At 41.5% G+C, this 16,870-nt stretch overlaps 3 protein-coding genes, 1 long non-coding RNA gene and 1 pseudogene across 7 annotated transcripts; 3 read left to right on the forward strand and 2 right to left on the reverse strand.

Moving 5' to 3' along the window:
* Positions 1 to 143: 143 nt before the first annotated feature.
* Positions 144 to 3,084, forward strand: LOC104774252 (ADP,ATP carrier protein 2, chloroplastic). Its single transcript, XM_087499849.1, has 5 exons — positions 144 to 1,378; positions 1,535 to 1,789; positions 1,887 to 2,030; positions 2,123 to 2,470; positions 2,559 to 3,084. The coding sequence occupies exons 1-5, from the start codon at positions 590 to 592 to the stop codon at positions 2,886 to 2,888; spliced, it is 1,866 nt and encodes a 621-aa protein (XP_087355975.1). The 5' UTR covers positions 144 to 589; the 3' UTR covers positions 2,889 to 3,084.
* A 100-nt stretch (positions 3,085 to 3,184) lies between these two features.
* LOC104774263 (pentatricopeptide repeat-containing protein At1g15510, chloroplastic) lies at positions 3,185 to 6,081 on the forward strand. Its single transcript, XM_010498911.3, has one exon. The coding sequence runs from the start codon at positions 3,309 to 3,311 to the stop codon at positions 5,910 to 5,912; it is 2,604 nt and encodes an 867-aa protein (XP_010497213.2). The 5' UTR covers positions 3,185 to 3,308; the 3' UTR covers positions 5,913 to 6,081.
* On the reverse strand, positions 6,046 to 12,576 carry LOC104774274 (ABC transporter G family member 40). 2 transcript variants are annotated; one of them, XM_087499858.1, is made up of 22 exons: positions 12,062 to 12,576; positions 11,788 to 11,908; positions 11,604 to 11,692; positions 11,419 to 11,503; positions 11,170 to 11,329; positions 10,995 to 11,071; positions 10,847 to 10,900; positions 10,372 to 10,764; positions 10,009 to 10,290; positions 9,608 to 9,924; positions 9,363 to 9,523; positions 9,167 to 9,270; positions 8,904 to 9,060; positions 8,627 to 8,814; positions 8,211 to 8,543; positions 7,836 to 8,126; positions 7,668 to 7,751; positions 7,451 to 7,584; positions 7,137 to 7,364; positions 6,879 to 7,050; positions 6,541 to 6,795; positions 6,046 to 6,446 (listed from the first exon to the last, which is right to left on the reverse strand). In XM_087499858.1, exons 1-22 carry the CDS (start codon positions 12,391 to 12,393, stop codon positions 6,189 to 6,191), a joined length of 4,275 nt encoding a protein of 1,424 aa, XP_087355984.1. In that variant the 5' UTR covers positions 12,394 to 12,576; the 3' UTR covers positions 6,046 to 6,188. The 2 variants fall into 2 exon arrangements, with proteins under 2 accessions (XP_087355984.1, XP_087355988.1); XM_087499862.1 differs by having other exon boundaries at positions 6,070 to 6,446; positions 8,904 to 9,089; positions 9,172 to 9,270; positions 12,062 to 12,568.
* Positions 6,546 to 10,930, forward strand: LOC147946639 (uncharacterized). 2 transcript variants are annotated; one of them, XR_015589259.1, is made up of 5 exons: positions 6,546 to 7,386; positions 7,475 to 8,151; positions 8,240 to 8,663; positions 8,779 to 10,250; positions 10,381 to 10,930. It is a non-coding gene; the product is annotated as an uncharacterized LOC147946639 (long non-coding RNA). The 2 variants fall into 2 exon arrangements; XR_015589258.1 differs by having other exon boundaries at positions 8,779 to 10,236.
* A 1,665-nt stretch (positions 12,577 to 14,241) lies between the features above and the next one.
* LOC104778727 (L-type lectin-domain containing receptor kinase S.1 pseudogene) lies at positions 14,242 to 16,867 on the reverse strand (annotated as a pseudogene). The gene has a single exon (XR_015595273.1). The product of XR_015595273.1 is annotated as an L-type lectin-domain containing receptor kinase S.1 pseudogene (transcript).
* Between the last annotated feature and the right edge of the window lie 3 nt (positions 16,868 to 16,870).

Consider the following 16,870-nt stretch of genomic DNA (forward strand, 5'->3'; position numbering starts at 1 on the left):
TAATAACCAATCTTCTTACTACTACTACTTTTGCTAAAAATTAAACTGTATAGTACTAGTTAAGATTAAGAAATATACTATCAACTACCCATCAATTTGTCTTTTCTATCAATTAAAAGTTAGAGAATGATGCATCATTGCATGCCATTATGTATAAAAGTCGTTGTCTTTGGTGGAAAAATTCACGCCTCTTTTTGCTCAATAAACAATACGATTGGTACACAAGTTGCAGAATTTTTATATATATCAAAGTACCACAATGCACGAGTTCTAATCCTCTTTAATTAATTGTTATTCGTTTGACGAAATATGTGAAGTAAGCACGTCATTACAAAAATCTTACGAAAATATTCAGACCACGTCATCTCCTTGACTAATTACAACATTTAGACGGTAATTAGAACCCCCGTTAGGGTTTGTTTTCGGGTCCAAAATCAGATATTATTTCACTGCCACTGTCTAAATAAACAACTCTCGTCTTTCCTCAGCTCCCTCAGAGAGAGTCGTCACCTTATCGTCTCTCTATCTCCTCCTTCCTCCTATATCCCCCTTTGCTCTCTGGGTTTAAGAGAGATAGAGAGATAGAGAGATGGAAGGTCTGATTCAAACCAGAGGACTTCTCTCTTTACCCGCTAAACCCATCGGGTCTAGACGCCTTCTCCAACCTTCTCTTGCCTTTGCCTTAAAGCAAAGACTTTTCACCACAAACTTACCTGCCTTGTCCTTATCCTCTAATGGGCACACCAAATCTCGAGCCTTTCAGTCAATTCCGCTTGGGATTTCGGTTTCCCACAAGGAGAGAAGCAGAGGATTCATCTGCAAGGCGGAGGCTGCGGCCGCCGGAGACGGAAATATGTTCGACGAAGGTGACACGGCGGCCATGGCGGCGGTCTCGCCTAAGATTTTTGGTGTGGAGGTCACGACTCTGAAGAAGATTGTTCCTTTAGGGCTTATGTTCTTTTGCATTCTTTTCAATTACACAATCCTTAGGGACACCAAGGATGTTTTGGTGGTGACGGCTAAAGGAAGCTCTGCTGAGATTATACCTTTTTTGAAGACATGGGTGAATCTTCCTATGGCTATTGGTTTTATGTTGCTTTACACCAAACTCTCCAATGTTCTCTCTAAAAAGGCTCTCTTTTACACTGTTATTGTTCCTTTTATTGTCTACTTTGGAGCCTTTGGTTTTGTGATGTACCCTCTCAGCAACTTGATTCACCCTGAAGCTCTTGCTGATAAGCTCCTTGCGACACTCGGCCCCAGATTCATGGGTCCTCTCGCAATCATGCGGATTTGGAGTTTCTGTTTGTTCTATGTCATGGCTGAGCTTTGGGGTAGTGTTGTGGTTTCAGTTCTCTTCTGGGGATTTGCCAATCAGGTGAGATTACACTCTTCTTTTTTTTTTTTTCTGCTACTGCTAGTTATAGTCTTATTTATGGGTTTTTAAGTTGGTAGCCTTTGAAGATTTGGAACCCTTTTGAGTCAATATCTATGCTGTTTGTGAATTAACTGGCATGCAATCTTTTGGTGGCAGATTACAACTGTTGACGAAGCCAAAAAGTTCTATCCTTTGTTTGGACTAGGAGCAAATGTTGCACTTATTTTCTCAGGAAGAACTGTGAAATATTTCTCTAATATGAGAAAGAATCTTGGCCCTGGAGTTGATGGCTGGGCTGTATCATTAAAAGCTATGATGAGTATTGTCGTGGGAATGGGACTTGCCATCTGTTTCCTCTACTGGTGGGTGAATAGATATGTGCCTCTCCCAACCCGTAGCAAGAAGAAGAAGGTAAGAATATGGTTAAACATACAAAATATGAAAATACTAATGGTCTTTCTATGTAACTAAATCCGCAGCTTATCTGGCTTTTTCTGATTTGTTACAGGTCAAACCACAAATGGGAACAATGGAGAGCTTGAAGTTCTTGGTGTCATCACCATACATTAGGGATCTTGCTACTTTGGTGGTTGCATATGGAATTAGTATCAACCTTGTTGAAGTCACATGGAAATCAAAGCTTAAAGCTCAGGTTAACAAAATCCTCATGGATAAGTTACTATTTACCACTAGTACTACTACACTGTCGTCTAAGAACCTAAAAAATCCTTTCTTTCTATGCAGTTCCCTAGCCCGAACGAGTACTCAGCATTTATGGGAGACTTCTCAACCTGCACGGGTATTGCAACATTCACAATGATGCTTCTCAGCCAATATGTGTTTAAGAAGTATGGTTGGGGAGTAGCTGCAAAGATCACGCCAACCGTTCTGCTATTGACCGGCGTTGCCTTCTTCTCTCTAATACTGTTTGGTGGCCCATTTGCACCACTGGTTGCCAAGCTTGGTATGACACCGCTACTCGCAGCTGTGTACGTTGGTGCCCTCCAGAATATCTTCAGCAAGAGCGCCAAGTACAGCTTGTTTGATCCTTGCAAAGAAATGGCTTATATCCCATTGGATGAGGACACCAAGGTTTCTTACTTTTTCTCTTCAAAAACGTAGTTGCATTATCTCGATCTTAGATCTTTACGGGTTGCGGTATGTGCCATTTGTTTTGCAGGTTAAAGGCAAAGCTGCAATTGATGTAGTCTGCAACCCATTGGGGAAATCAGGCGGTGCTCTAATCCAGCAGTTCATGATCCTTACATTCGGCTCACTCGCCAACTCCACGCCTTACCTTGGAATCATCCTGCTCGGTATAGTCACTGCGTGGTTAGCTGCTGCTAAGTCGCTGGAAGGACAGTTCAACACTCTCATGTCTGAAGAAGAACTCGAGCAGGAATTGGAGAGAGCTTCATCAGTCAAGATTCCTGTCGTGTCTAAGGAGGATGCACCACCAGGAGAATCTGCGAGCCAACTATCGGAGAAATCTACTCCAACCAACAATTAGATGATGACGGATAAAGTTTTTTTTTGTTTGGGATTGTTTGCGTGATGGTTTTTAGCGTTTTGGTCGGAGTAAGATTTTGTTAGTGTGAGAAAGACTGGAAATTTAATCATTTAGTCATATGCTTTTTTTTTTTCCGTTGTTGTTCTTCTCTTGATACCAATACGAAAGTAATAAAGTTTTCAACTTCAATATTCAATAATATCATCTTCTCTGTAATTTTAGTGAACACTGAAAGTGAACTTTGTTCCAAACAAAAAAGTAATTAACGAGTAAATTAAGGCCAAAACGACATAGTTTTGAAGAGGAAGATCATCCGTTAATTAAGAAGAGGAGTTTTGTCGATTTTATCTTCTCGCCTTAAAACCCCAAATGTAAAACCTCTACGGGTGTGACCATGTTCTTTGCTCTGTCTCTCCAACGATGGCGTCTTCTGCTCAAAGTCCTCATTTTTATCTCAATCCGGGCAAGTCCAACTCTTTCCTAAGAAAGGCATATAAGCATACAAACGTTCGTTTCTATTGGAATTTTGGAATTCGGAAACTTTTCTTGAAGAAATCTCAAGGACTATCTGTTGTTCTTAGCTCGAGTTCAAGCAGTACCCACTTTTCGAATTCTCAATTACATGGACTATGCGCGAACGGGAAGCTGGAGGAAGCTATGAAGCTTCTTAATTCTATGCAGGAGTTGCGGGTTACTGTTGACGAAGATGTGTTTGTGGCTTTGGTCAGGCTTTGCGAGTGGAAGAGAGCACAAGAGGAAGGTTCTAAGGTTTATTCTATTGCTCTCAATTCCATGAGCAGCCTGGGTGTTGAACTCGGTAACGCGTTTCTCGCTATGTTTGTGAGGTTTGGTAATTTGGTTGATGCCTGGTATGTTTTTGGTAAAATGTCTGAGAGAAACTTGTTTTCTTGGAACGTGTTGGTCGGTGGCTACGCAAAGCAAGGCTATTTCGACGAGGCGATGTGTTTGTATCATAGGATGTTGTGGGTTGGTGGTGTGAAGCCTGACGTCTATACGTTCCCCTGTGTATTAAGAACCTGTGGAGGTATACCTGATCTAGCTAGAGGAAGAGAGGTTCATGTCCATGTGGTTCGATACGGGTATGAATTGGATATTGATGTAGTAAACGCTTTGATTACTATGTATGTGAAGTGTGGTGATGTGAAGAGCGCGAGGTTACTCTTTGATAGAATGCCTAGGAGAGATGTAATCTCGTGGAACGCAATGATCTCAGGGTACTTTGAGAATGGGATGTGTTATGAAGGATTGAAGCTGTTCTTTGCAATGCGTGGGCTTTCCGTTGATCCTGATTTGATGACCATGACAAGTGTTATCTCTGCTTGTGAGCTTCTTGGAGATGGAAGATTAGGAAAGGATATTCATGCTTATGTGATAACCACTGGTTTTGTTGTTGATGTATCTGTCTGCAACTCTTTAACGCAGATGTACTTAAATTCTGGATCATGGCGTGAAGCTGAAAAACTGTTCAGCAGAATGGAGCGCAAAGACATTGTGTCATGGACCACTATGATTTCAGGCTATGAGTATAATTTTCTTCCCGAGAAGGCCATAGACACTTACAGAATGATGGATCAAGATTCCGTGAAGCCAGACGAGATAACAGTAGCTGCTGTTCTATCTGCTTGTGCTACTCTAGGTGATCTTGGCACAGGTGTTGAGCTCCACAAGCTTGCGATTAAGGCAAGGCTCATATCCTATGTGATTGTTGCAAACAATCTCATTAATATGTACTCGAAGTGCAAATGCATTGATAAGGCCTTGGACATCTTTCATAACATCCCCCGCAAGAATGTAATATCTTGGACATCGATTATTGCAGGGCTTAGACTCAACAACCGGTGTTTTGAGGCCTTGATATTCTTCCGACAAATGAAATTGACGTTGCAGCCGAATGCAATAACCTTAACAGCTGCACTAGCAGCTTGTGCTAGAATCGGAGCTCTGATGTGTGGGAAAGAGATTCATGCTCATGTACTGAGAACAGGGGTGGGGCTTGATGATTTTCTTCCAAATGCACTCTTAGACATGTATGTAAGGTGTGGGAGAATGAACATTGCTTGGAATCAGTTCAACTCACAGAAAAAAGATGTCTCATCATGGAACATTCTTCTAACCGGATATTCAGAACGGGGTCAAGGGTCGGTGGTGGTGGAGCTATTTGACAAAATGGTTAAGTCCAGAGTAAGGCCAGATGAGATTACATTCATCTCACTGTTATGTGGTTGTAGCAAATCCCAAATGGTGAGAGAAGGTTTAATGTACTTTAGCACTATGGAGGAATACGGTGTTACTCCAAACTTGAAGCACTATGCTTGCATGGTTGATTTGCTTGGTCGTGCAGGAGAGTTAGAACAAGCACACGAGTTTATTCAGAAAATGCCAGTAACCCCAGATCCAGCTGTATGGGGAGCTTTACTTAACGCTTGCAGGATTCACCGCAACATTAATCTTGGTGAGCTTTCAGCGCAGCGCATATTTGAGCTGGACAATGAAAGTGTTGGCTACTACATTCTGTTATGTAATCTGTATGCTGATTGTGGAAAATGGAGAGAAGTTGCAAAAGTGAGAAGAATGATGAAAGAAAACGGGTTAACAGTTGATGCAGGATGTAGTTGGGTTGAAGTAAAGGGTAAAGTTCACGCCTTTCTTAGCGATGACAATTACCATCCTCAAACAAAAGAGATCAACACTGTTTTAGAGGGGTTCTATGAGAAAATGAGTGAAGCTGGGGTTACTACAAGTTCAGAATCGAGTTCTATGGATGAGACAGAGATTTCGAGAGATGAGATATTCTGTGGACATAGCGAAAGAAAAGCCATAGCATTTGGTCTGATCAACACGGTCCCAGGAATGCCGATTTGGGTGACAAAGAACCTCAAAATGTGTGAGAGTTGCCACGATACAGTAAAGTTCATCTCCAAAACAGTAAGAAGAGAAATCTCAGTTAGAGATGCTGAGCATTTCCACCACTTTAGAGATGGACAATGTTCATGCGGAGGTTAGAAACCAAGAAAAAAGGAATACACACATCAAGAGATTGTTATGTTATTACACAAGAAACCTGGATTACGTTTGGCTTTGTTTCGTCTGTAACACATCTTATAAGATAGGAACCTGCTCTGTATGTAACATTTAGTTAGAGGATTCAATCTAAATCCAGTGTTGTTGATCATCCTTTTATTTATATATCAATACGGCATTACAAAAAAGGAAAGAATAGTATAATAAACAAAAAATATATTTTTCTTATTGTTACAGAAATAGAATGCAATAACTTGTCTATCGTTTTTGGAAATTGAAACTCTTTATTCCAACCGCAAAGATAACGGCAAAGAGCAAAGGGAAGATGACGTTCATGGCGGCGACCACTCCCAAGAAACCTTCTCTGTATCCATAGAAATCTTTAATGAATTGCTTCACAGTAGTACCATCAGCCATTGGCTCCGTGATATCACCGAACTGTGATGCGATTAATCCATACAATGTCCATGCAACTGGGCAAAGCCAGTAGTACCATTCCCACCACACAGGCATACTCTGTTTTCATTAAAAAGTTTGGGGTCAAAACGTAATATTATAATAAGTTTATGGCCTATTTTGAATTAAATAAATAATAAGGGTGGAGACTTACGGGACGAGGGATGAGGAAGCCGGAGAAGAGATTCCAGATGCCGTAGAAAGCGGAGGAGACGACGGAGGCGATGTGATGGTTCGGAGTCATCGCCACAGCCATCATACCGTAGAAGGTGAATGTTAAGAATGATCCGTACATAAAGAAGAGGTACCAGAAGAACTTCACCGCCGTCCACTCGAACCCTATCATTGCGTACACGATGAGACCGTACACCACCGCTTGCACGAAGACGTATGGTATTTCGATGAAAACCTGATAAACACGAATTTTAGGGATTTTGGGTTGGAAATAAAAATGTGAACTTTATCACGGTCGGATGGATTTGTTTGAGTTACCTGAGCGAAAGCATAAGGCATGGCGGAGTACATTCCTGCGGCTTGTTCCCTGTAAAAGACTGTTCTTTCGACGTTGACGACGGGTTGCACTGAAGCCGCGTTTTGTAACCCGAGGAAGAGAACAGCTGTGTACATTGAACCCATTGCATTGGATAAGTCCTGTGTTGTTTTCCTGCAAGATGAAAAAAATCAAATTATGAGTCAATCTTGAAGCCTAGCCAGCATCAAGGTTTGTGTTATGGGAACGTTTTCGCTTACGTTTTGCCTCCAAGGTCCCAGAACATTGTGCCGAACATGAGAGCAATGCCTATTGTGAAGAGAAATCTGACGGCCGTGTAAGGAGGGTTTCTCCAGTAGGACCAGTGTTGTTTCCATAGAGAAGCCATACATTGTGTCCAGAACGATTGAGAGTATTGTGTTGGGAAATACAGATCTTTTGATCCTGGAGCTGGCTGGCTTAGCTCCTTGATAAGCTCCTTGTTTCTCCTATTTAGAGAGAATGTTATTGGTGAGATTTAAATCCTGCTGGAAAATGTGTGATTCGACTTTAAATGACTGTGTAATGTACTTACTTGTAAAGGTCTGAATTTTTGTAGAGTTGGGCGAAATCGACTCCTAAAGCCGCTTCTTGAGATGTGTTTGAGACTTCAAGCATCCAGGTTGCTGGGTTGTACCCTTCTGTGATCTTGCTGATTCCTTGAATACTCTGTTGCAAAGTCAAGAATGCATTCAGTCCATGTTTGCTTCTCTTCCAAAACAAATTGTGATTATCTCAGTCGCATTTATTACCTCGAAATAGTTGATCAAATGGGTTGATTCGTGGCCAAGAGGGCCAACGTAGATCTCCTCACCTCCGCGTTTCAGCAAAAATAACTGCATAAATATGCATAGCCAAACCATGTTAACAAATGGCTGAAAGTTCTGTTTCAGATTCCTGTTGAATGTAATTTTCCATACCTCATCAAAGGCTTCAAAGATGTCAATGCTAGGTTGGTGAATAGTGCAGACGACGGTTCTGCCTGTGTCGACCGTGTTCCTCACAGTCCTCATAACGATGGCAGCAGCTCGTGCATCCAATCCTGAAGTAGGTTCATCCATGAAGATGATGGAAGGGTTTGCAACCAGCTCCACCGCAATGGTCAGTCTCTTTCGTTGCTCTGTTGACAAACCGCTCTCACCAGGTAGTCCAACCAGTGCTTGCCTTAGCGGTGTTAACTCCACCAGCTCCATCACTTCATCTATGAACATCTGGACCAAAACAACAGAGAACATTGTTAGTATCATTTCCATTTCCTCATTTTACTTCTGAAAATGATAATGTCTCTGGATAACCTTTCTCTTGTTTGAATCAACTTCTTTAGGTAATCGGAGCCAGGCTGAGTAAACCAAGGACTCGTAAACTGTGACATGTGGGGAATGAATATCAGTTTGTTCACAGTATCCTGAGATACGGGCAAATGTTTGTTGATTCTTAGGATAACCGGAAATGGTGATGTTTCCATCAATATAACCACCGGTTTTTCTTCCGGCCAGAACATCCATCAGAGTGGTTTTGCCAGCGCCAGAGACACCCATGAGAGCCGTGAGCACGCCTGGCCTGAATGCACCATTCACACCTTTCAACAGGACAAGTCTGTCTTCTTGTGTGCCTTGCTCTATCATTTCCTGTGCAGAATAAACCACAAAATAAAGATTAGTAGGAAGTTTCTTTGCATTACTGATATAGAACCCTCGAGCAAGGATATTACCTGGGGCATGTCAACTGAGTATACAACATTGTCAAAGGTAATTGAATGTGGCTCAAATGGTAGCACCATTCCTCTTTTCTTATTGGCGCCGACTTCAGCTACACCGTTTGCCCTAGCAGACTGAAGTTCTGTCTCGTTTCCATCACTCGCAGGGTCTTCTGCCATAACAGCTTGAGGCTTTCCCAGGGCTGTACGTAAAGAAAGTTCACAGAGTTTTGAGATAAATAGCTTTTTGTATCAGAAGATGTGCGCAAGCAAAGTAGAGTAAAATACATACAGTTCAGAAACGTCAGAGCAACCGTGAAACCAAAGTTGAACAATATGACGAATCCAAGTAAGGCTCCAGTTCCAATCCAGTACCAGTATGCATGGGGTAAGAACCCACGAGACTTGAGGACAGTAACTCCAAGTGTTTCGCTTGAGTTTGCGACAGCCTGTAATACAACCAACGTACCAGTGCTGTCTAAAAGAAATACCAAAACCTTGGAAAATGTCTTCCGAATCTAAAGAGGACAGGGGACTAGGGAGGGTGATACTTACTCGACTCCAGCTGTGTCCGAAGAATTCGTTGGCCATGAGCGCGTTCTGTCCATACATGATTGGGGAGATCCAGTAACCCCATATCCACCACTTCTTAATGTCCTCTGTTTTGATCAGGTTAATGGAAAAACAATGATGAGCTTTTGATATGAGTATATGAGAAACTGGCAACGAACGTATGTGCATGAACTCATACCTCGTGCAAGTACCACACCACCTAAGGCAAAGAAGACGAGCATCGCAAATGCACCAAATGTGTTTGCTACGATCATGTTTCTTCCCAATGCTGCCACCATTTTAAACAATCCAGAAGCCATCTGGTTCATGAGCACGAGCAGAATATACTGCTTAAACAGCCTACAAGAAACCAGAAGAACTCTTAGCAGCTCCTTTATAAGTATCCAAAGCTGTCATGTTTACTTGTTTGGTGTATGTATGTACCTTCCAACGTTGGGATCAAAGCCGATGACGTAGTAAGTGATGAATGTTGTGAGAGCGGCTTCAATAAAGCTTATAGGGATCTTGAGGAGCCAAGGAGGCAGAGAGTATACCCATGCAGGGTAGAAGAGAAGATCTCTTTGTTTGTAAAACACAGGAAGTTTTGCAATGGTCATTGAAAGTTCAGACATTCCATTGAACATGAGCATCATAAGGACAAAGAACAAGGCTCCCGTGTAAAGACTCCCATCCACCACTGTCTTCTTTTGCAGCTCCGTCCGAAAGAAAAGCGTCATAGTCAAGAATGCCATGACCAGTAGCTGTAAACACATGGAAGCAACAACATTTCCATAAGTCTGTCTTGGAGACAAGGACATTTTATTTCAAGACGCGTGATCACTTACTTGTCCAAATTTGAAGTAGTAAACAAAGGAGTTTCTTTTCATGAGTAAGTATTCTCTGGAGAAGCTTGTCTTGAGAAGTTCTTTTATCCCAACTCCATACTTCTTGGTGGTTAGAGCAGCCGGATGGCTCTTTGTCTTGTCAAAGGGCAAAGCGAGCTCATCTCCGATTCTCCGCCCAACGTGGAATGATTGAAACGCCTCGGCAAACTCCCTCACTCTTATGAACCTGTAAGGCTCATCAGGTCGTGACCAGTACTGCATTTGGTCTTTCTTTGATGTCACCTGCCAATGTAGTCATCGTTGAAGTATAAGACATGGAACATAATCGCTCATATAATTGTGTTCTTATGAATCAAGTCTTACTTCTTGTAGGAAATCAGCGACGCCTTTTCTTGGAGGACATTTGAATCCCATGGTCTCAAAGAACTCCACGACGTGATCACGAGGGCCCTCGTAGATGATCTCACCTTCAGCAATGAGAATGATATCATCAAAGAGATTGAATGTCTCTGGCGCAGGCTGAAGTAGAGAGATCAGAGCTGTCCCATTGAAGATATGAACATAGTTTCTGAGGGAGTTCACAATCTGGTACGTCGTTGAGCTATCTAAACCAGTGGATATCTCGTCCATGAACAGAGCCCTGGACGGTCCAACCAGCATCTCACCAGTAGTGACACGCTTCTTTTGTCCTCCGGAGATACCTCTCAACATATCATCGCCGACCATAGTGTCTGCGCAGACCTCAAGCCCTAAGATCTGTAGAATTTACAAAAGAGTTTAGATGATTTCAACTTTCAAGCATAAGACTTTCATAATTCTCTTATAGGAAAGTCCTTACCTTGAGGATATAATCTGTCATCACATTTGTTTCTTCACCTGCTGTTGACAATGCCTGTAATGGAATACTTGTTACCACCAAAAAGCCCAGTTGTGTCTATTCTCGAAATTGAAATTTTGAGGGAAGTAATATAAGTTATATAACTAACCTTCATAAAGACATCAATATCAGGGTCAGGTTTGATGTTTGCTTCTTTCTCTCTTCTTGCCAATTCCGTCAACATATCTAATGCGTCACCAAAAAACTTCCATGATTAGCACAAATCAACGTACCGAATGGAATGTTTCGAGAAAATAAAAAACAGAGGACTTGTGAAAACTCACCATAACGCGAACCGACACCTTGGAAGCGAGCGGCAAAAGCAAAAGTCTCCCGAACAGTCATTTCACCTATATGAACATCGTTTTGGCCGATATACGCAGCTGTTCTTTGTGGCACAAACTCGTTCATTCCATGACCATTGTACGTCACTTTTCCAGTTTGCTACAAGAGCAAAGTATCAAATTTATAGTTGATTTAGGGCACAAATCAGATGAAAAATAGATAGAGAGAGAGGAAAATATGAGTGGTACCTTAAGTTCTTTATCAAGCTTTCCCGCCAAGGCAAGCAAGAGGGTCGTTTTGCCAGAACTTGGAGGACCCAAGAGCAGAGCCATCCTGCACAATTCAAAGATGGCCATTGCCTCATTGGTCAACAAGTTCAAGTCTATTTAACAATTTCTCAATAAAATAGTTTAAAGGGACTCTAAAGATTCACCTGCCAGGCTTGACGATTCCGCTGACGTCGTTGAGAATAGTGAACTTCTTCTTTTGGTTCGGAACAAGGTGTAGTGTATTCAAGAGTTTCTGTTAATATCATCCAAGAATCAGCTGTTAGAGAAATATTGTTTTTTTGTTTGTCTGATGACAAAAGAAACAAATAAGCAAAAACTCATTCTTACATCAGCGAAATTGGAGATGAAATTAACGAGCGTAGGTAAAGCTCTGCCTCCAACATGAACCTCTGCTTCAACTTTTAGATTATCAAACCTAACTTCTATAGTCGGAAGATCGATTCCAACTCTGTCATTTTCATAATTTCATACAATTATATATTTAAGTCCTGAGCTGAATGATCAAACAAAAACAGAGCACAAGAAACAGGGCACAAGAAACAGAGCTCCTCTGTTTTGATTGAAAGCTAAACTACGAAGGATGAGTTTTTTTTTTTAATACCTATCGGTACGTTGCTTGAGTTTCCATAAAAGCTTCTCATGCTCGTCGTCACCGACTTTGATGAGCCTCTCTAGTAGTTTCTTCGTATCCTGAAACCCGAGCTTTTGAATATCGATCTCGTTGATAGCTCCACCGGCATGTGAGGCCGTGAGTATACCTTTCCTGAGACGATCAAAAGTGGGAAGCTTCTCAAGAGCAGCCCATCTCAAAGCTTCTTCGTCATCTTCTTCTCTAGAAGACCTCGAGAATATCTCCATTCCTGAATCTTTCCTCCACGCCGATGAGTTTCTTCTCAAACTGTTACTCGCTTTCTGAAAACTAGTTCCCTCCATTTTGTATCCAAGAAAATCAAAACCCTTTTTCTTTTTTCCTCTTCTCTTTTTTTTTTTGTTTTTATTTTATGTCAGATTAAAGATTCAAAAAATAAAATAAAAAGGTTTATTAAAGAACAAGTTCTTGAAACATAGGCGAAAACTCAAGAGAGAATTTTTAGATGGAAGATGAAGTAAATGTTTGGTTTCTACTCCTTATATATATATATATATGCATTGAGGAGATTTCACTGTTCATAATTTAGACACATGCATGTATGTCTCTTCTTCTTCTTCACCAAAGTTGAAAAATCAGAGACGGAACGTGACCAAGAAATAACGTTCTACGCTTTTTGAGTTTTTTTTCCCTTGTGCGCCTTTGAATTTACAAATAAGAAAGAAGAAAAAAGAAGCTAGTACGTCAGCTGTGACTCTTCTCTGGAAAATCTAGAAGGAGCACTGTTGGTTAAGACGTTAGTTAATTAAGAGTCATTATTAATTGATCCCACACCAAAGTCAAAAACTTTTATCTCAAGAATCATGGTACAGTGTGAACTGAATATCGTAAAGGGTTTGAACATAATCATGTTTTAATATATCAATCAGATTGCACAGTTTTTTTGTTTTTTTTGTTTTTTTGTCCATTATAAATGTAACCATAAAACTTAAATTTGGGCACAAAGATCTTCACTAACATTAAAAATACACTGGGTCTCCAACCACCATCCTACGTTTTCGGATCAATAATCAAAATAGTTGAGAGAATGAAACCTTGTTTGTTAGGCGACTTAAAACAAATACAACATAGATAAACTAAATTTACATGGAGTAGGAAATTTCATTACACTTATTGTAAAATTAAGTGTTAGACAAGAAAAGGGTTAGAGATAATGTAAAAACCAAAGAACAAGGCGACAAAATATTTAAATAGTAACGTGCGAAGAAAAAAAACGAATGTGTAAAATACATAACATAATAGTGAGTTTTAAACTTTGACAATTATCGTTAACTTAGCAGCCGCTTGTTCCTCCTAATCCATCATTATTTAATTTGAATTGTATCCCCTTTGGACTTTTCATCTTTGAAAATAACAAAATAATACTAGTATTTTAGTATCTTCTTTTGATTTCTTGATATTAAACCTGCATTTTAAGAGATAATGTTTGTGTTGGGTTTTAAATACCATATAATTAGGTTATGTGTAAATTATATACAGTAAATTGATTTCTCAAAAAGTCATGAATAAAGAGATTATTTTTTGTAATGGTAAACGTGTGTTAAAAAAAAAAAGGATACATTTGACCACCTTTTTATTTTATATTGTTCTTTCTTTTAATAGCGTGAGTCGAAGATTCTAATTGGACCTGAATTAAAAGTTGGTCTTCGGTAATTTCCTCAACCCCTGATGACACAACCACTTTCTTGGAAGCAGCCAATTTTTATATTCTTCCAGTTTAATCGAGAAGACGATAACGTCTCTTCTTCTTCTTTCTTGTCAACCATCCAGAACGTCTTACTTGTATCCTCATTTATAGGGCGACCGTTTATTGGTAGGCCAATTCATTACATAAAACTGGGTGATTTAGTTATCCTTGCGAGTCATATTTCTTGGTCGGGCGTTCTGTTCCTGTCTAATTTATAGGTGTTACAAAATTCATTGGTTCAGTTTTTTTTTTTTTTTTTTTTTTTTTTTTTTTTTTTTTGAGTCAAACTCAAAGCTTCATATATAAATAAAATAAAGAGTTACAAACACTCCATTTAGGGAGGAAAGATTACAGACCAACAAGGCAGATTTATAGCAAGAGATGTATTTTTCTGCACACATGGAGACTGAAGAATAGTCTGCTTGTAATTATGGGCTCACACTCGTATAGAAAACCACTTTTATTTTTTTAATCATTTTGCCATAGTTAGTGTCTGAATTGTAGATAATTTAAACACTACACTAATCAGAGTTACTTACATTCGTATAGGGGAAAAAAAACATTATAAAGAAAAACAAAACAATTGTACAAAAATATGTCTCCTAATTCCTTCTGTCTTGATCCGGTAATGACCTTGCATCTGAATAGGCTTTTGAATATGTATCAGGTTTCAACTTTCCTGTTCCTCAATCCAAAGACAAGACAAAACAAAAAGAAGGCAAAAATCAACTCAGGCGTGTGCAGCCTCAGAGTCTTCTACGGCGGTGGCAGCCGGTGTGAGTCCAGTCAACAAATCCTCCTGTGGCGAGCCTAGCAAGAGTGAAACGATCTCTCTCATATTCGGCCGCTTGGCTGGATCAGGGTGACAACAAGCCAAACCTAACTTGAGCAACAATTCAACTTCCTCCATCGTCTCACACTCACTCCTCACCCTCTCGTCCGCCGCCTCAACCACTCTCCCTCCGCCATACAAATCCCTAACCCAATCCACAAGCACCATATCCTCCTCCTCCGCGTACTCTATCGGCCTCCTCCCACAAACAACCTCCAACACCACCACACCGAAACTATACACATCACTCCCCTCCGTAGGCGCAGACGCAGAAGCAAGCTCCGGCGCCAAATACCCTAACGTACCCACCACGCGAGTGGTGTTTGGAGCCCCACCGTGCTCATACAACTTGGCTAAACCAAAGTCCCCTAACCTCCCACGCATCTCAGAATCCAAAAGTATGTTACTTGATTTAATATCTCTATGAATCACCACTTGATCCCATCCATGGTGAAGATAGTTAAGCCCTTCCGCAACATCGTTAATCACCTGACGCCTTCTCCGCCACGGCATTGGCTCTTTCGGATTATCAAAGATCCACTGATTAAGACTACCGTTCGGCATGTAATCGTAGACAAGCATCAGCTCGTTTTTACGGCGACACCATCCTCTCAACTGAACCAAGTTCTTATGCTGTAGCCTTCCCATACTCGAGATCTCCGCCATGAACTCTCTCAAACCTTGCTTCGAATCGTGGTTCACGCATTTAACAGCGATCTCACTGTTGTTGTTCGGCAAAATCCCTCTGTAAACTTTACCAAATCCACCAGATCCAAGAAGACGATCGTTGGAGAAAACCTCAGTAGCGGCGGCGAGCTCTTCGTAGCTGAAACGGTGAGGCCAAAACTCCAACTCCCACTCCTCAATCTCTTCTTCTTCCTCTTCTTTTAGTAGCTTCTTCCAAATCAAAAAAGCCCCAAATCCGATTAGACCCAAGAAGACAACACAACCGATAACGATCCCGGCGATTGCTCCGGTCGAAAGAGAAGACGACGAAGATCTCAGCAAGAAAACAGGTAAGTCCGTTGTGTTGATGTCCCGAAGAGCTCCAGTATCACTCAAGCTCCAAGCTAGTATCCTCCGAGCTTCAACCCAAATCGTTTTGGAAGCGGAGAAGCCGACATACATATCCGCCGAGACATAATTAGCGATAACCGGATCACGGAAACTAAGCGTCGGCCGGATAGGTCGAATCACGCCGACGGGAGCGACGGAGACGTTGATCACGAAGTTAGGTCCATCGAAATCGATCCAAGCTCGAACGTTGTTACCGTTGCGCATATTAATGGGAACGAAGCTCCCATTAACAGAATCGTAGTACCCAGCGGTCGCGGACACGGTGGACTCGACGTTGTTGAGGTCGATTCCGATGTGGTTATCGTCGATGTCGTTGACTTCAGAGTTTCGACCGGTGTCGAACTCGACGGCGAGGAGAGGAGCGTTGAATCGGACGGTGGTGTTGGTGAAGAGACCGAAGTACTGGCTGGAGAGAGCGTTTGGCGGAGACGTGGCATTGGAGAGGACGAAGCAGAGGCCAAAACCAGGGCTTGTGGATATGTCAGGGAGGATGGAGAAGACGAAGGAAGTTGAGAAAGATGAGAGCCGGGTCGGGTTTCGAGTTGGGTCGGGTATGATTGAGAGCTTTCGCGGGTAAAAAGCGCGTCCGATAGAGAGCGGGTCGGAGTCGTTGATGAGGCTGATCACGCTTGAGTCTATTCGGGAATCGTCGATGAGGATCACGTCGGTTCTGTTGGTTGTGGAGCTGAATGAATTGTAGAGGAAATCAATTGCGGAAGAGGAACGGAGGAGATGAGTGGTGATTATTATGAGGAGAAGAAGAAGAGGAGCTGGAGCTGACCCCTGCCGCCACCACCACCACCGCATTCTGTGTAGTTTGGATTTTTTTTCCGGTGGGAGGAGCAATGTGAATATTTGGGGAAAAGGGAACAAACATAATAAGGCCGCCGTCGGAGCTTTCTTATCTGTAAATTCATTAAGTGTGAGATAGAGAGAGCAGGTGGTCAACGTCGGCGGCTTTGGAAAGTCAAAGGCTCTTTTTTCTTCTTTACTGTTGAGAAATTAGGAAATGTCAAACCCGGTTTCGACCAATCGGTTCACGATTATGGGCTTTTAATGTTGAGAAATTAGGAAATGTCAAACCCGGTTTCGACCAAATTAATTTGTGTATACACGCCTTCAGGCTCAAATTTGCCCCAATAATACACTACGATTTATTTATTTT

This window comes from Camelina sativa, chromosome 3 (assembly GCF_030686135.1).
Source record: "Camelina sativa cultivar CO46 ecotype springtype chromosome 3, ASM3068613v1".
NCBI classification, from domain to species: domain Eukaryota; kingdom Viridiplantae; phylum Streptophyta; class Magnoliopsida; order Brassicales; family Brassicaceae; genus Camelina; species Camelina sativa.